The 20,016-nt window shown below is 30.1% G+C and overlaps 1 protein-coding gene across 1 annotated transcript in view; it reads left to right on the top strand.

Moving 5' to 3' along the window:
- Arp8 (Actin-related protein 8) overlaps positions 1 to 20,016 on the top strand; it is a 50,025-nt gene that overhangs the window by 16,722 nt on the left and 13,287 nt on the right. The window contains exons 6-10 of the mRNA XM_035360419.2: positions 3,626 to 3,736; positions 4,646 to 4,761; positions 9,622 to 9,772; positions 10,811 to 10,885; positions 17,783 to 17,929. Coding sequence (XP_035216310.1) covers positions 3,626 to 3,736; positions 4,646 to 4,761; positions 9,622 to 9,772; positions 10,811 to 10,885; positions 17,783 to 17,929 — 600 coding nt within the window. The remainder of the gene's footprint in view (positions 1 to 3,625; positions 3,737 to 4,645; positions 4,762 to 9,621; positions 9,773 to 10,810; positions 10,886 to 17,782; positions 17,930 to 20,016) is intronic.

Below are 20,016 nucleotides of genomic sequence, written 5' to 3'. Positions count from 1 at the left end.
GACGTGCTTTTAAGTAATAAATAAAATTTATTGAATTAAGAAAATTTGTATTAAGCTAATTCTATCCCTTCACCTCTGATGATTTCAGAATAACTTTTCTTATAAAATTTTATTTCATCTGTATTGTATATATTTCTTATTATATTTCATTGATCTTATTAAATTTCCAGTCTGAGTTGTCTTAATCTGTTGTAGCTATTTTAATATGAAGATTCAAGCAATATTTAATCATTTAATATTTGTATTTAATTTAATTGTACTTCAGTGTATGGTACATTACTAAGTTTATCCATATAAATTCTATATGCATTGATTATTAATTTTATTTTCATTATATTTAAAAGTATTTTGATAAATAAAAGCCTTCCTTTACTTCTCAGAAAATGATATTAACCAGAGAACTTGGAATTTAGACTATCCAAATAAATGCTAATACATTTTACATCAGAATTGAATTACAAACATTTCAACCATGCATTATAAAATAAGTTAAAGTCCATGCATTATAAAGTAAATTTCAGTCTGGTGTTCCTTTGAAATGGTATTACTGCCTAATGTGAAAACCATGTAGTTTCTCCCTGGTTTGTAAGATTTCAAAGGTGGTAGCTATACCTTTTTTCTTCCTCTTTTTAATTTGGGGTTTCTATAGAATATTCTCGCTGTTACATTTGTTACATGAGAATATTGTAACAGTTATGTATTATTATTGCTGAGAGAATATTTTGTTCCAAACTTTTATTACAATCAAAAGTCGTTAATTCGGACACCCATAATCTGGAATGATCTATAATCCGGACCTCAAAGCTACAAACTGGCGCATGCACGTAAGACCTTTACGGCTGCGAATATGCGTGTGCGCAAATTACGTTTATGAATGCATGTTTAATGTATAACGAACGGTATAAGCTAAGCTAAAATGATCTAATTCAGTTAATGTTGCGGATTGCGTTGTTCCTTAATCTTCGAATTGGATTCGGCTTATTATTTTTTGCAGACTGCTAGAGCAATTTGATAAAAGTAAGCTTGAACTTTCGATTATGCCAAATAGAATTTCTGATATATACTATTTACTAATATGTAAAGGATCTACAAAGCGAAAGTATGTTTCGAAGTCCATTAAACAAAAAGTGGAATTGCTGCAAAAAATGAATAAAGGCATATCCTTTGTTTATCTAAACTTTAACGTTTGTTTATCTAAACTTCGTTTATCTAAACTTTGTTTATCTTTAACGCCGTGGGGCGCAATGAATTTTCCATTGGAGGAAAAATATGTTATTTTTTAAACGGGATTACTACTACACTTTTCTTTTATTCTGATAGTCCAAGGAATGTTTGATTTTCTTGGAAGGTCACCTTATTGGAGGAAGGATTTTGCTTTCTGTGCTATGAATAGATAAAATTCATTTAAATGGTTCATTTCATGGTTCATTTAAATATTTAGTTTATGAAGAATGTTGATCTGTTGAATTTCTAAATTTTTTTTATGTTGCTCTAATGTAAAATGTAAATCACAAAATGCTGAAATCCTTGAACTTGGAGGGAAAATTTAGTGGAACTTCATACTTAATTTGGCATAATAGATGCATGTGCTTGTGGTGTGCTTCCAAAATGCACTGCATCTGATGCTTATGTCTGGGAAGACCATAACGTCATGATATTTAATGTTGCAACAATGCCGAAATCGTTGTTGCTGTTAATGGCATGAGGAGACCGTTATCAAACTACTGTGAAGATATTACAGCTTTCACTGTGCTAGTCATTTTTCTAGGTTTTATATCAGGACATTTGTAGTGAATGTTTAAAGGCTGATTTGATGCTGTTTGGTGAATAGTGGATTTCACTAATTTTAAACCCTGATCAATAGAGCTTATTCTTCGGTTGGTAGAACGTACTTGACAGATTATTGTTTCTCCATGTAGTTTCACTTTGTGAAATCTGGCTACACTGTGCCTAGGTAGCAGTTTTATGTGAAGGTATATTAGATTAAATAGGAAACAAAGCATTTTTCCTCTTGATGTCTTTCTCTTGAATAGGGAGCATTTATGCATTGCATATGGGAGAAACAGTTTGAGGGAAACACAGAGCTAGATTGATAATATTTGAACTGTATTACAGCATAAATGCTACTGTAGCCAATAAAATATCTCTTCAGATCTCTGCAAACAAACGTGTGTCAATTAATATCTGAATCCATATTTATTACTTGCTGCTTAAGCAATTCCAAACTGAAATATTCAATCTAGTTCTTTGATTGTTATCTTTGGAATCTTATTTTTGCTTCCCCTCTATGCATTCATTTCTGCTCAGTTTCAAGAAGACAACTGCCATTTAAAACTGCTATCATGTAATTAGAAGACACTTGTCTTCACAAAATCATGCATATATTCTACTGGATGTTAATATTCATTATAAGCTTTCCAAAATTCTTGATTAATTTATAATCACATTTGGACAGTAAATTTAAATGAATGCTAACTGAAACTCTTGCTGCATATTTAAAAGGACCGTAACAATTAAATTTACTGTATTAATCAAATCCTGCATCAAAAAGGGAATATCTATATATCAAAAAATTGGAAAACTACTAAATGAAAGATGGCAAATTAATCAACACCACCTTATTTTTATGTATGCATAATGCAATTGTGTATTGGAAAATAAAATTAGACTGGTCTGATTTTACATTGTTTAATCAATATTTATTTATTCAAGGTACTTCATCAAGATGCTTTTGTATTTCAAAGCTAATCTTGGTACTACTGTCCAGGTCTACCATCTGTAACTTTCTAGTGATACATATGTGGAAATAATATCCCTTCTTTTAATTTATTATTGGCTTTTCTAAAATTGTACTGGAATTACATTATATATTTACAATGCTGTAATACTTTAGGAATTCTTAATTTATTACAAATACATCTTGCACTTTCTTCTTATTTATTATTTACTTACTACTTATTATTTTCTGCTTATTTTACTTATTCTGGGGCTTGACATTTTTTAATTCTCACTGCTAGAAGTTAGCAGTCTTGCTTTATAGCATTTATGTTGCTATAATATAAGATTCTATAGGCATTGCAGTTTATTATTGACTTTCATATTTTATTCTCTATAATGAAGAGTATTTTACTAGAATGTTATTAAGAATATCTTTGTCTTTTGCTTTCTCTAATTTTCTAAAAACGTATAAAAATGCACAAAATTGTTTATGAAATTTTAGATAAATTGCCGTATATATATATATATATATATATATATATATATATATTTGTTTTGCTAATTATCTTGAGGATTATTGGGCATGTCATTTCTTACATATTTGTTAGAATTACTTAAATAGTTTTAAAGGTAATGCATGTCTAGCTTCTTTCAGCATTAGTGATTAAAAATTTTGAAAAATTGAATATAATGTATGTAATTTTCAGGATATTATTTAAATTCAGTTTTTGCTGTTAACTTCATAATTACTTTTAGCTTTCTTTTAATGTTATGATGATCTTACATGCATGATTACTACATACATTTAAACCGTACAAAATCAGTTCAAGGCTTCGAGAGTTTCAATTCTATAAATATTTTATTTTGTTTATTCTAAGAAAATTAAAATATTGTGTTTTTATTGCAGTTGTACAGAGCAGTTTTAATCATTCCTGATGTCTATAAACGTGAACATGTTAAGGAATTAGTGAATTTGCTGTTGACTCGGCTAGGTTTTATGAGCTGCTTTGTGCATTTGGTAATTATTATTTCCTCTTTTGATTTCTGTATTAGATTTAAAGGTGAATTTATGTTTTTCCATTGTAATGAAATATTTTAGTATAGCTACATAAGACATAAAAATATGTCTATTTGCATATATTTTTATATACTTACACATATAAGCATTCATATGAAATCACGGTTTAAAATAAATATAAAAGTTATTTCAGAAATACAACATACCTATTTTTTTATTTTGTATTTCTGATTTTTTTTGTAATCATTTTAATTGGAAGCAAATCAGTGCTCTACACCACAGTATTAGACATGACCATTCCTGTTTCTGTGGCATCATAATCTGTTTCTTTTTGTAATATCTGGCAAGGTTACCAGAAAACTAAGGGTTTGCCAGAAAAATTTGTAAAAAATATTTAGCATTTGATCTTTCTTTAAATTGATGATACCAAATATAAAAATGACATTTTAACACATTTGTTCACTTATTCATCAATATGAAATGTGAAATATTAAAAAGTTCATTAAATGATGTAGTAGCACATAACTTTTGATAAAATCAATTTAAAACTTTATTGTGGATTGGAATTTTAAATTGCGTTATTGATTGTTATCATTGAGTATAATTTTTCTATCAAGCAGATTCATAATTGTTTGATTTTTTAAAAATAAATTTTGGTCTAGTGTCATTATTTTACATTAGTTTGATTAAAGCGATTTTTAGTATGACATATCAAAAGGAAGCACTGTTGTCTATTTTTTCCTTTCATGCAATCAAAACTTTGAATGATACTATGATACTTTTTTAAAGACTTTTTTTTATTATTGTGACATATTTATGATTCACTTTTTGATAATTGGATTGTAAAAAAAAATTACAATTCTTTATTCTATTACTGGTAACAACTGAAACTTAATTTTATTTCTTCAGGAATCAGTGTGTGCAACATTTGGTGCTGGCGTCAGTTATGCATGTGTTGTTGATGTTGGAGACCAAAAAACTACCGTGTCATGTGTAGAAGATGGAATTTCCCATAGAAATACCAGGTGCAGCTTATTGCAATTATTATAATTTTATTGGTATTCTGTTTTTATTATGTCATAAACTTATAAAGATTTTTATTTATTGTTTTGGAGATGTATATCACGGAGAGTAATATATATTTTATTTCTTTCTTGGTATAACTTCAAAATAATTTATTTAAAAACTAAGCCCAGTTTTAAGGTAAAAATTAAGCCCTATGTTGTAAGCCTAAACTTTTAAAGTCCCTGGAAAGTCTGCATTTTTAAAGAAAATACTTGTAAATGGTGATTAATTTTTTAGGCCTGCTTATAATCAGATGTTATGTGTAACATTTTAGACTTCTTAAAGTCAGTAAAAAACTTCTGCTTGTGTTAAGTTCATCAAAAAAAGTTTTCCATATGCAGTAAACTATGTAACTTGTCTGTCTGACAAAAATACTTTCTATATTATGGTTCCTTTTCACATCATTAATATGGTTCTGATCCTTCTCACAGATTACACATTTAAAACTAATTATTTTTTCCATAGAAATATAAAAAACTTAAAATAAATGACAAAAAACATTGAAAAATTTAACTTTTACTTAATCTCTGAGTACAAAAATAAATGACCGTTTCTATATTGTATTTCAATCTTATTTGGTGATTTTATCTTTTATTTGCCGACTTTACTTCAGTTTAAAAATTTCGTCCTGTAACATTGTGATAATATTAACCAACCTGTTGATCACAATAAGTAATATATTTTTCGTGTTTTCACATACAAATGTGCAAGACTTTGGTAATTCAATAATAATATTCAAATGCTGACATTAACCATGATTGCAATAAGTGGTGCCTACTGTATTAACAGATCTCCATCATGCTTCTTTGAGGTAACATGGAAGCATTTATGGTGTGTACTCTGCATGTTATGTAGAATCTTTAGCTTTAGAAAAGCCCAGCATGAGAATTAGTACCATTTGAGTTGTTTAAGTATTAGTACTATCTACAGGATTGACACAGCTCAGTTTGACTGCAGGATTGACACAGTTCAGTTTGATGACTGTATCCTAATCATCCCAGCACCTTATAAGAAAGCCATTCATCTCTATTGCCATCTAAAAAAATAATAAAAGTCTATCTAAAAGCACTAGATTGCACGTTACATCATTATTAGTAAATGTAATTCAGGATAGAAAAGCTAAATGAGTGGAAGAAGAAACTTAATCTAAAGTTATAAAAACTGTCATCCTATTTGTTGTCAGCTTGAATGTCAAAAGCCAACATTTAACATCATGTAAAATTTTAGGAAGGGAAGAATGCATTTTAGATATAAAAGCCAACATATTTTCATATGTCAATTTAAACATATGAAAGTATTATCAAATTATGAAACCCTTTCATCCATGGAAACTGGCCTAGATCTTGCCAGTCATTCCAGCAGAAGCTTGAATGTCTTTCTTTATCTAGTTAGAAATTAAAAGATGCAGGTTATGGTTATTTTGAATACTTTCTGATTATCTGCGCTTTCTCCCAGAAGTTGCTTGTACAAAGGTATTAAGGCGATGCACCATGTCACTGAAAAGTATTTATGTGGCATCCCACAATTTCGCAAAATAGTTTCAATATGGCAACTCAAGATATATGTGTAGCCATAGCTGCTAGCAGTCATCGGCAAGTGCAAAAATACTTCTCAATTTTTTTTTTTTTTTTTTTTTTTTTTTTGTGTGTGTGTGTGTGTGTGTTTACCATGGCTGACATTTCTTCAAGTGTTTTGTTGCATCTTCTCGGTAGTTCACTGAGCCTCCTGGGTTTTAATTTTTAGTCTTTAGTAGGCAAAATGTTTTTCAACAATAAATGAAGTTTACTGTACTCATGAAATTCATGTTGTCCAACTCCTTTTGGAGAGTTTCAACAAAATTTTTCATATTAAATGTTTTTTGATGTGAATTGTGTTAATCTAGAGTACATGCATTTAAAATTTATATGAAGATTCAACCAATGCTTAATCAATTAATATTTGTATTTAATTTGGGGTTACATCAATATATGATACTTAGTTTATCCACACAATAATGATAAGTTTATCCATACAATTAGTATGCACATTAATCTTTAATATTACTTTCATCATGTTTAAAAGTATTTTGATAAAGTGAAGATTTCTCTTTCTTTTTCGGATTTTCTCAGCATAATTGCATAAGAATCATATTTAAATAGTTGAATAACCTGAATCATGCAATTACAAAACAGATTAAAATTAGTTTGTAGCTTTTTATTTATTTATTTATTTTTTAAATAGTCCTGTTGTGCATCATGAAACAGCTCCCGGAAACTTTCAGTTTTTGGCAGAAGAACCTCCGAGTTTTTCATATTTCATGGTTCGCAATTATGCCATAGCTTATGTGGATTTGCAGTTTTGAAATTCAGCATTTATTCTTCTGATTTGTATTTCTTTTAGCATTGAGTGCTTTTTATTTTGTTGTAACAATTTATAATAGAACTGTAGAGTTTTCTGGCTGATGAAAAAGGAAGCATTGTATTTATGCAGAAATAATGGTAATTTGTCTAACAACAGAGAATGTAAAAATTCACTATCTTTGGAATTGTACTTTTAAATGACTGGATTTTATAAAAATGCCATTGAAAAATTGAAAGTGAAGTGTTAGAATGTGTGTTTGTGGAAACTGGTTTGAAAATTGCCATATTTTGTTTATAACAGCTGTTTGCTTAAATTAGTGTTCGGCAAAAGAATATACATCAGTGACATTGTGTAAAAAACTGGGATTAACTCCAAGCTGAAATATCAGTTTGTGTAATTACCTCTGAGAAGTATGCGTAACTTCCGGGGAATAAGGCAGCACTGGATGAATTATTGAGAGAATTGTAAGGATATCCAAACAAACATTTCTCTCCATTTCTCTCTATTCAAACATTTCTGAAAAGTCACCAACAAGTTCAAGATTTTTCAGTGTGGGGTGCAGATAATCAGAAAGTACCATATTTTGTGTTAATCTTTGTCATCAAAATTCAATCCCAGTACACAATATCTCTCAGTTTGTCCTAATATCCATATTATTATAATACCATCGTAAGTGTTTAAAATTTTTCTTTTGATTTCTGATTGTATTTCATCAGATTTTGAATTAAATTTCTAAACTAATATTCTTTGATTTTCTTGATAGCTCAAAATAAAATTGAGGGGAATATAGAGCATGTTACTATGAACACATGCTTCTCAGGAACACTAGAGGCTAACATTTGTGCAGAAATTCACATGTATGTCTAAATTCTAAGACATTTTCCACTCATTCTCATCCTCAGATTCTATTAGTTCATAAAGGAAAATAAAATAAATCTGAACCAAAGTTTAAATACCTGTTATATATACACACATATATATGTAAGACAAAATTCTGACTTTAATTTGCAATCATTAAGCTCTTTTTTAAATGTATTTCCTCTTTATATCCTAAAAATAGTAATGTAATACCTGTTATATATACACACACGTATCTACGTAGGCTATTCAGAAAGTAAGGAACGTTTCCGTCTGACGTCGCAAGGCGTGCGCCGATCACATATATTTTGGTGTCTGCGTGCTCAGCATCTCAGTCGGCATCCAGGTATCACAACGAGAACATTTCCACACTGCCCGTTTTTTCGATATTCAAATTTAAAATGTGCGCCGCAATTGAAAATCTCGTCAGTTGTGAGGTGCGGTCTGTGATGCGGTTTTTGTTGACAAAAAAAACCTAAAACCTATTGAAATTTATCGGCAAGTGTGTGAAGTATACGGAAACAAAATAATGAATGAAAGTTCTGGATCTCAGACTTTGTAATGTAGCTCTCTAAACTATGGAGTTAAAAATAAATCCTTGTCATATAATACTGATATGATTCTAATGACGAGTGTTCTTCAATCAAAGTAATATTAAAACTTACAAACTAAACCTTTATTAGCCAGTAGAAATGGCATCGAACCAAAACTGGATAGTTCTGAACCTAACTTTGAGACTGTAATCTGTGCATTCTTCTCGTATTTTCTGCTTTACTAACTTATTATCACTTGCCTTTCTTATATCAAATATATTGTTATAAAGGTGGAAGGAAAACACAAATGTAAGTATTCAAGAAAGGTCATACAGACTGCACTAATTAAGTCATTTTGTCAGCAATAAAAAAATATTCAACTATCATATCTGCTAAATCTTCATGCACAAGCACCATCAACATCATATATCCTTGTCATTACATAAAAAAATATATTGTTACATATACATGCACTTTGCAGACATTCATGAAATAGTAATAAAATTAGCTTTAATGATATAAAATTTAAATATTCAAAGATCAGCAATGATTACACTACATTGGTCAAATAATGGAATGTTTTATAGGATTCAAAAAATAAAATAAAAAATAAAAATTGCTGGGGAGGAGAATAATGAACAATAAAAATTTGAAAAAACGGAGGGGGGGAGTGTAAAACACAAGACAGCAAGAGAATGCAAAACCAGAAATTGCAGGAGAGTGTGTGATAAATATATTTGTTTATTTGCTCATAGTGAAAGATGATATTTGAAAAAAACCATACTTTATTTTATTTTCAGAACAAAGTAAAAGCAGTACTAAAATAAATTGCTATAGAAATATTTATGCAGTACCATGAAAAAGTTGCTAGTACCCCCTTTATGTTGATCTTCTTAATTCCTTTGTCTTTGAAATAATTGCCTATGTATTCAGTATATTTTTTTATAGATAGAGAAGTAATACTGTCATATAATATTTTGAAATCTGTTAGCATTTATTTGATTCTTTTGAAGTGTGCATGTTTATTTCACTTCTAAAACATGTAAAAGGTGAGGTTTCATTCTATATTTGATGTGAAATTTTTCTTAGGTTGAATATTAATTATGGTGGCAATGATATAACTCGTCTGTTTCACTGGCTTCAAGAAAAGTATAGTTTTCCATATCATTGTTCACCTGAAAGTCCTCTTGATTCTTTACTGATGCAAGACTTAAAAGAAAAATTGTGTCATGTGAATCTGGTATGTAATCTAATGCTACAAAATCCATATTTCAAATTTGTATGTGTTATTTATATATTGTTATTAATCTGTTCATTTTTTTAAAATTGCATAAAGAACCGATTGTTTTACAGAAACTGATTATAAAAGGAAAAAAGTTTCAAATGTTTGTGAATATATTATTATTATTTAGATGTGAATGTTGTTAAATATTTTGGAGTAAATTGTCTGCAGACACTTTCATTTACTCATTCTGTGTTCTTTATGCAATTAAAATATTTTGAAGTATAATTTTCTAAATATTAGTGTTAATGCTACCTTCCTTAATTCCTTAAATGATATGAAATTAGTTGCATAATTGCTGAAACCATCATATTTGTAAGTACAGTGTAATAAGTATTCATTTTGAGTTGATGTATATGGCATATTAGCCGTTGAGTTGCACGGACTTAAAATAACATAATTTTTCTAAAAGTTTTTTTTTTTTTTGTAGATTTAAATTCTCTATATAGGCACATACATGAGTGAATTCATACTTGCATATCTAAATGAAATGTATTTCGAATCATGAGAAACTGTTCCTTGTAATTAGCTAGAATATTTTGTTCAGGTGCATGTCTTAAAGAATTTCTGCTTAAAAATGATTATGTAAATATTTGTGCAACTTCTATTTTCTGGTATTGACATTCAAAATGTTAATTTTAAATGCCAATACTAGAAATTTTAATACTAAACTTCTTATTTCCAAAAATTAAAAATTTTGAAAAATTTATGCTGCAGCTGTTCTACTAAGCTGTTGTTACAATACATTCAAAATTATATATTCAGTGTTGTTAAGCTTTATGTTACATATGTTCATTTAGTTTATTTCTATTATTATTATTTTGGATGTATTATAATGCAGAGTTAAAAAAGATCTTGAACAGAATTTGGAAATTAAGAACTGTAAAGAAATTAACTGAAATTAATTACATAATCTTTTATTTTAATTCAGTTAAGTTTTAGTTTTTTTAATTACTTAAAAGTATTTATATTTTTCAACTTTAAATTTATGTTTAGGATGTCTGTGGGGCTCAAGATAGAAGCTTCCTTATTAAACGACCTAATGAACCAGTTGTTAGGTATGTTATAAAGGTATGTTTCATTTGTAAAACTAATACTTGCATTTTCTGAAAATCTAAATAAAAATTCCTCTTAATTTCTGAACATTTAGTTATTATTATTATTTGGAAATGATTCACACAATGAAATTTTTGGAAATACTTAATTTGCAGCTTCTATTATGAATTGCAGTTATTTTAAAACAAATTATATACAGATGCTTTTGTAGGTATAGTTGAATGTAGTTAAGTTTTAGTAATACAGTCCAAGTAGAAGGTAATTTGAAAAAAAGTTAATTAAACTTGAATAGTGTGAATTAAAGTGTTTGCATGTTTTTATACAGATGGGAAATTTTAGAGGTTTAATTTGTTTGTTTCAACAAACATAATGATTTTGAAAAATCAGCTCGATATTCAACGAACGAAATGATAAAACTAAAACAAAATACCTTTCAGCGATGTTGTTCAAGATAGAGTTACATAATGGTGAGCTTGTAGACTGCAAATGGCTAATATATTCTCTTTCACAAGGAAAAGTATACTGTTTCGTATGTAAATTGTTTTTATCTACCGATTCTGCATTTAACACTAGCTGATTCAATAACTATAAGCATGCATATACAGCTACTTCACAACATGAAAACTCAACTGAACACAGAAAGTGTGTGATGAGCTACCACAATCATTTACAGTTATCTAGTCATATAGATAGGCAACTTATCATGCAATTTAATGACTGAAAGAAGAAGAAGAAGTCATTACTAGAAAGAAGTGCTGGAGAGAACAGCTGCTGTTATAAAGTTCTTAGCACCAAGAGGTCTGGCTTTCAGAGGGGAAAATGAAATTATTGGTTCAGTGAAAAATGTAAATTATCTACATACTCCAAAGTAAGTTTGATCAATTTTTGGATGAACATATTAAAAAGTACAGCAATTCTGGAAAAGGTAATCCCTCACATCTGTCTGCTATAATTTGTGAGGAATTCACAGAAGTCACTGCATCAAAAGTCCTTCCAACTGTCGTCACTGAAATACAGAAAGCTAAGTACAGTCAAAAGTCTTTAATCCGGACTCGTCGGGACTTCGGCGATTCGGGATTATTGTTTTTTCCGGATTATAGATCATCAGTTTAAATCTGGTAAGATGGCATGCAGATATTATAACATTAAAAATACGAAACCGAAATTTATGAAATAAAGAGCAATTATGATCTAAGGGTATCAAAATTTACCAAAAAAAGCGCTTAATATTTATTTGTTTACTTTATTAAACATTTCTTTCAACGTGCGCATGCGTAAAGCATACATTACACATAGTCGAAATTAGGAAATTGCAACCAGAAAACTATTTGATGTGTACTCGTGATATTTATAATGATGAGGAATTTGATTTAAATCATATCAAAGACGGAGTACATCGAGATGAAATACTACATATAGTAAGGAATTACAAGCCGAATAAAATAAAAACATCTGCCCTGAAGATAAGGATAGTGCTGACAGATCAACTTCCAGTTCATTGCGCGCCGCGACGTCTCCTCCCCCGCCAGAGCAGCGTGAAATTGATAAACAGATTTCGGAATGGTTAGAGAAACAAAGGATATGCCTTTTTTCATTTATTGCAGCAATTCCACTTTTTGTTTGATAGACATCGAAACATGCTTTCGCTTTGTAGATCCTTTGGCAGCTCCAGAATCGGAAATTCTTTTTGACATAATCAAAAGTTCAAGCTTACGTTTATAAAATTGCTCTAACAGTCTGCAAAAAATAATAAGCCGGATCCAATTCGAAGATTAAGGAACAACGCAATCTGCAACATTAACTGAAATAAATAATTAGATAATTTTAGCGTAGCTTATACCGACCATTATACATTAAACGTGCATGCGTAAACGTATTATGCGAATGCGTAAACGCATATGAATATACGTAAAGGTATTATGTGCAGTGCGTTTATGTATGCGCAGAAAGTTTGTAGCTTTGAGGTCCGGATTATAGATCATTCCGGATTAAAGACTGTATTACTCTTTATTGATGACGTCATTCATGCCAACCAACTAGCATTTATTGTACGGTATGTCCAAAATGGTGCACCAGTTGAGAGCTTTTTGCAGTTTATTTATATTTTTAAATTTACTTCAGAGTATCTGATGGATGTTGTGGTTTAACTTTTGGAAAATAGCAACATTTACTGTGTGATTGTAGAGGTCAGTCATACGGCAATGTCTTGAATACGTCTGGAAAATGTTCAGGATTGCAAGCCCAACTTCAAGATTAAAAAAAAAAAAAAAAAAAAAAAAAAAAAAAAAAAAAAAAAATGCTGTATACATTAATTAATCATAATACATCATAATACCATGATCAGGACATTCTTTGACCATAACTGCCGTTCAAGAAATAGAATGCAACTCTAATGTAACAATTTACTTCAATTTTGTTCAAAATCTCTACTATTTTTTCTTATCATCAACCCATCATTGGGATATACTGATTTTAAATTTGAATTCTGATAAAAATAAGAATGTATTGAAAAACTTATTAAAAACATGTTGGCCTTCACGTGCAGATGCAATTAAAGCTTTACGTGAAGGGTATACAGAAATTGTCATGAGCCTTGATTGTTTAATTAATGCTGAATCACAGGGCAGCAGATACTTGACTTTAAAAAACTTGAAAAACAAGATGAATGAATTGAAAACTACTTTTTTAACTATCTTTTGAAATGACATTTGGACTCATACTGGCAAAGTGAATTTATTTGTCCAGAATAAAAATATGGATTTGTTGACAGCAGTGAAATTATTAATATCTTTAATAACATATATAAAAACTAAAAGATATTCTTTTGATTTTTATGAGTCAAAAGCCAAGGGAATATTCTTTATAAAAGAGTATCAAGTGTTCACAAGTGTGTAAGACAACATAGTGCTAGGGTAACTTTCCTTGAAGGAGATAAAGATACAGACGTAACTTTTGAAGGCAACGACAGCCAGAAAGTTAAAGTAGTAACCTTTTTACCAGTAACCGACTGTCTAATTTACAAAATACAAAAACGCAGTAAAAAGTACTGGGACGTATTTGAACTGTTTGGGTTAAAAAATATTTGTAATTTGAATGAGAGCGAAATTAAAACAGCATGCTAGAAAGTATCGAAATTTTATGATAAAGATATTTATAGGAAGGAACTGAATTTAGATTGTCCACATTTCAAGTTATATCTAATAAATGACAGTGAAATATTGAAGAAAAAACAAAGAGAAGACATGGAAAAAAGGATGATTCATAAGAAACATAATTTTGCAAATGTGGATGACGATGAACAACATTTGTTGGGTGAGGAGATTGGGATTGATATCAGCACGTCTATACATACATGTATAATGAGAGACAGTGTTATCAAATATTGAAATAGTAATGAGAATTTTCTTCTTGATGATAATTACTAACGCAAGTGGTGAGCGTTCATTTTTAAATCTCAAACTGGCCAAAAAAGAATTGTGAAATCCTATGACTCGGTCTCATTTGAATAAGTTAAGTTTGATGAGTATTGAAATATTATTAACAGTTGATTTTGAAGAGATAATTAATGAGTTCACGAATTTAAAATTTAGAAAACATATTTTTTAACAAAACTTCATTTTACTATGGATATTTTATTAAATCTTACATTTAATGAAAGAAAAAGGATGCAAGTGGGGCCTACTTTTGCATAGGGGCCCAAGACCTTATCTTAGAAATCTTAAGACGTCCCTAACATATGATCATTAATTTCTAACATATGATAATCTAACATATGATATTAATTTCGTTTTGGCATTTTGCTTTGGTTCACTATAAATGTTGTCTGTTCACTTTTCAAATTGTTACCATCAAGTACTAGAGCCCTGTGTAATAGTTAAAAAAATTAAATAATGAAGAATCTGCATAAATGTCTGTATGTTTCTCATATTGTGATAAAACAACAGTACCTAGAGCCATCTAATTTTGAATAACATAATCTTTCACTAAGTATGGGCATCTGGAAGCGCACATTTGGAATTTGAAGTTTGTTTTATTATCGATTTCATATTTTGTAACACTTCAACGAATTTTTAATTAACAAACTCAACGATTTCAAAGCGAGCAATGGCAATATTGTAAGGAAAAAAGACATTTTTATCTCTAGCGCATAAGGCTCTGTATCAGAAATTCTAAAGATATGCTCATTTTAAAATTATTTTGCCATATTGCAGTTGAATTGAATTTTATAGTTTAAGTGCGAAGAACATGATATTGAACAAATAAAGGCAGCACATAAAACGTTAAAAAAACGCCCCTTTGGGCATAATGTAAAATCTGAAAGCTTTCAGTGTTTTTTTTTTTTTTTTTATGAAACATGATAAATAAGTACATTGTTTATTTTTGGTAAGCTTAGAAATTATATCATACCTGTGTACTTTTCTTGGACCTTTGGTTGGGAACAGCTGATCTGTTATTCAGGAGGATTATCCTTTGTATAAAAAGGATAATAATAAATTCTTACTTATCCTTTTTATACTAATAAATACTTTATCAGATTTTTCTAGCCGTTAAATTTCTTCTGGAAAAATCGTACAGAGAATTGTTAACTTTTCTGTCCTCTGAAAACTGTGCTGTAAGCAGTTACTGTCATGCAGAAATTTTGTATATCCCTGTAAATCTAAGCAGTTGGTACTATATTTATGTTGTTTCAGCTTCTGATTTTGCAATTATTTAATTGCTTGTTTAATGTTTTGTGCCCCATCTCACCCTTTAGTTTCAGTTGTATTACATAAAGTATGCAATTAAATTTGCATATAATGATTAAGAATATAGAAGCTGAATCAGCAAATAATTATGTAAATTTTATTTTACATGGATATATATCTAAATGTTAGAAATTTGCATTTCCTACTTACTGCAGTATTGAAAAATAAAGTAATGAAATTTAATTACTATTAAGGGGAAGCAGCTAAGTCTTTTGTTTTAGAATCTTTAGTCTTGAACTACTATTAAGGGGAAGCAGCTAAGTCTTCAGTTCATCATTGGTGCTGCTGTCGCTTTTGTTCTTGCATGGTGGGTGTGCTTCTTATTGTAATCAACCAACCCTAACTAATCCATCCCAATATTAAAAACAGTATTTGGCTATTAACTGCACTATTTAGTAAGATGCAGCAAATTCTATGGCATTATATTTATTATTTGAATTTTTTAAGTGGAAGAACAGAAATTCTGATACAGTTCAAGACTCAGTTGTTTATGTGCTGGTTTATCTATGCATTTAATTTTTAGGTTTGGGTTTTGAATGCCAAATATTTAAAAACAATGGATTCCATTAAATATATCATTTATGACCTTTAGTAAAAGGAAATTTAGCAAAAAAATTTTTTTCCCTAACAATATGGCAAGGTTTTGCATTTTTCTGAATTAGTTATTGACCCTCGTTACTTTTTTCATTTATTTCTGATAAATCTTTAACCAGATTTTTCTTTAGAAAATTCTATTATTGTATTCTGTATGTATTCTGGTAGTTTAACTTTCTGTTATTTGTGATAATTTTTGTTTTTCGTTTAGAGTTATACTTAATTTTGATCCACACAAAGTGCTGCTTCAGCAGTGACCAAATAGTTAAGAACACTGAATATTGGTAGTTTGTTTTGGGTTCAAACCCAGGTTAACAGGCTGGCTGCATGGTTGCTTTTTGTGATTTTTTTCTTCATGTATAATGTGAATGCAAACCAGTTTCCTTTAGAAAGTCCTCCTGAAAGACATTCTCTCCCCAGGCAGACAGCTCTCATACTTTGCCATATTCAAATAAGCTAACCTATCCATAAAATGCTTTATCATAATGCACTTTTTTAAAAGAAAGTATGACTAAAATTTTAACTTCTAAAATTTGCTAAATGTAATTCAAGTTTTGCTAAGATAATTGTGACTAACATTCACAGTTTTTTTAAGCACATGAAGTGAATGTACAGTCTTTGATTGAATGAAGTATGCAAATTTTTGTACTTTGGGATTTTGGGCTTATGTTATTAGTGCTTAGATTATGGAAAAGAAAAGAGTCATATTAAATGTTAATTTCTCAACAAAGCAGACTTCGCATTATTAAAGCAGCCTATGTAAAAGAATAAGATGCATAAGATAGGAATATTTTTTTATTCATGCATTTGGATTATTTAATATGAACTTTTAAATTTAATTCTTCTAGGAGAAAAGAGAAGCTAAGAGTATTATGTGATTCAAAATGCAATTAATGGTTTGCAAACAATTTTTTTAAGATAAATTTATATATTAGATTATTTATACCAGAATTAAATAGGAAGTTTAAAAACTTTATACAAGAATTGGTTAGAATACTAAGATGTTTAGAAATATTTATTGCTTAAAAAAAGAGATTTTAATTGCAAACAAGTAAATATGGGTTATTATTCCTACAAGTTTAAAAATCAAGTGTTTCGATTGTGTTTTAAATGCAAGGTTACATTAAGTAGCTAAATATATTTCTCCCCTCCCAGATCTGTCTTTAGTAAATGTTACACAAATTCTGTGTATAGAAGGTCAATAAGTAAATTAAATATTTAGCAAAATTTCCTAAAATAATTGAAACATTGTATACTGTTTTTATAATTTTGATTTGCCTTACCAAATGGTTAATTAATAAAAATACTATTCAGATGTCTATTATTATTACTGAAGCATATCTAGCATTTGAACTGTTTCTTTCATGAGATTTTATGTGAATTTTTGTAAATTGAAGTATGCAATGTGATTGAAACATTTTTGGGCGCCAAGAAAGATGAACAGTATATATGCTTAAATGTATTTCAAAGTTTTACTCACAATATTATGAAATGCATAAAAATCGTTAAAATGTAATATGTGTAAACTTATGTATTTGAAAAGTTACATGCAATTTGCATACATATTATGTAGGTTGGAGATGAATGCTTAATAGCTCCATTAGCTTTGTTTCATCCAGAATTGTTTGGAATGACTGGTCCAAAAAAAGTACGAACTCAGCCTAGGAGTGAAGGCTTGTCTGAGGACCCTCATGATGAGTTGTATCTAATACAGACACAGGTAATTATTTTTTATTTTAATAATCTTATTTACAAAATTAAGTTACTATTCATATATTGTGACATTATGAAAAGGTACGAAATGACACCATGGGTATAATTGATATCTTTATTTGCAAATAATTAGAAAAGGCCTGAGCACAACTATGTCATTGTTTGCAAGCTGAAGGATTACCTGTTCCCAGATTTCCTGTGACTAGAGCTAGTCCTCCATTGTGTTCTTCAGTTCATCATCTGTGTTGAAATGCTTCACTTTGAGTTTATAACATACCAAACATATGGAAGTTAAGAACATAAGGGTAAATGTCTGAACCAAACATAAGGGTAAAACCAAACATAAACATGTATGAACCAAACATAAGGGTAAAATGTCTGGGCTGTAGGGTGGGTGCTCAAGCTGCTCTCACTTGAACTTGGCCATTACACTTTGTGTGACTTTGAAGACGTGTGATGCACATTATCGTGGAGCAGAATCACTTGGTCCATGAGCAACGCAAGCCATTTGCTCTTGATGGAATTGCATAGGCTACACAGTGTCTCACAGTACACGTCACTGTTAATGGCCTTTTCCCGTGTTCGAGGAATTCGGTGAGTGTTGGACCTTGGACGAAAGATAGTGAGCATCTCCTTGTCTGTTGAGAGTACAGTGTGATTAAGACACAAAAACACGCCGAATAAATACTGATTCAGAAGTCAAACAACAAAAATCAGCGTTAATTCACAAAATTTTCACAGGACTAGTTTCGATGGTTTTACCGAACCATCATCTTCAGCTGCAAAACCGCAAATGAACAAGATAGGAAATAATGTTTAGATAAGATAAGAAAGCCTGGACAAGAATAAGCAAGTGGCGCCATCTGTTGGCGAAACCAGAACTAAAACATAATTTCTCTAAAAGCCGAAGGCAAATTTGGATTGGAATTAGGATCGTTAACTAGAACAGAAAGATTTTTATGAATGTGAAATGCCTCTAGAAAATCCAGTTCTCCAATGGAAGATGTTTTTTGAATAATTTTGGCAGCAGAAAAATTGAAAGTGTGATTTTCGGACCAACAATGTTGAGCAACAGAAGACTTCTGTGTTTCCTTTTTTCTAACATATGCCTCATGTTCTTTGACGCGAAATTTTAAGGCTCTCTTAGTTTGGCCAATGTAAATTAAACCGCACTGGCAAGGAATCCTATAAATACCCCAGGAATTCATATCCGGAATGGGGTCCTTGAGTATAGAAGTTGGAATTTTATTGATGGGAGAGTAAACAACCCGAAAGTTAAATTTCTGCAAAATATGTGCAACTTTATAGCTAATTGATGGAAAGAAGGGAATGACAACAGAATTTTTATAATCTCCTAAAATAAGAGTGTGGCTTTTAGTGTGTTGAGATGAGAATTTTTTAACTGCTTGATTAATAATGTTGGGTGAAAAGCCCCTGTCAATAGCTATTGCTTTTAAATAATTTAGTTCTTCATCAAGGGCTAGTTTGGAGGAGCAAACTTGAAGAGCACGGAAAACATAGGAATAAAATGAAGCTAACTTTTGTTTAGTCGGATGACATGATTTAAAGTGTGGTGGAAGGCAAACCGATGAAGGTTTACGGTAAACTGTAGTACTGAAGTTGGATGTGTTACGTGTGACCAGAATGTCGAGAAACGGAAGAGAATTGCAAGTCTCAAGTTCAAAAGTGAACTGAATAGCAGGATCAATAGAATTCATTGTTGAAAGAACTCTATTTAAATCATCTTTATTACCTTCAAACAGGGTAAAAGTATCGTCTACGTAGCGGAACCATGCCGGGAAGTTTAAAGTTTCAAACAATTTTGATTCATAATAATGCATGTAGATATCAGCCAGGATGGGACTGAGGGGGCTTCCCATGGCCCCCTCAGTCCTCAGTCCCTCAGCCTCCTCAGTCCCATCCTGGCTGATATCTACATGCATTATTATGAATCAAAATTGTTTGAAACTTTAAACTTCCCGGCATGGTTCCGCTACGTAGACGATACTTTTACCCTGTTTGAAGGTAATAAAGATGATTTAAATAGAGTTCTTTCAACAATGAATTCTATTGATCCTGCTATTCAGTTCACTT

Source organism: Stegodyphus dumicola, chromosome 6 (genome assembly GCF_044657685.1).
Source record: "Stegodyphus dumicola isolate Sdum_Otavi_A_Nest chromosome 6, ASM4465768v1".
NCBI lineage: Eukaryota > Metazoa > Arthropoda > Arachnida > Araneae > Eresidae > Stegodyphus > Stegodyphus dumicola.
This window is presented reverse-complemented; position numbering and strand designations above follow the sequence as displayed.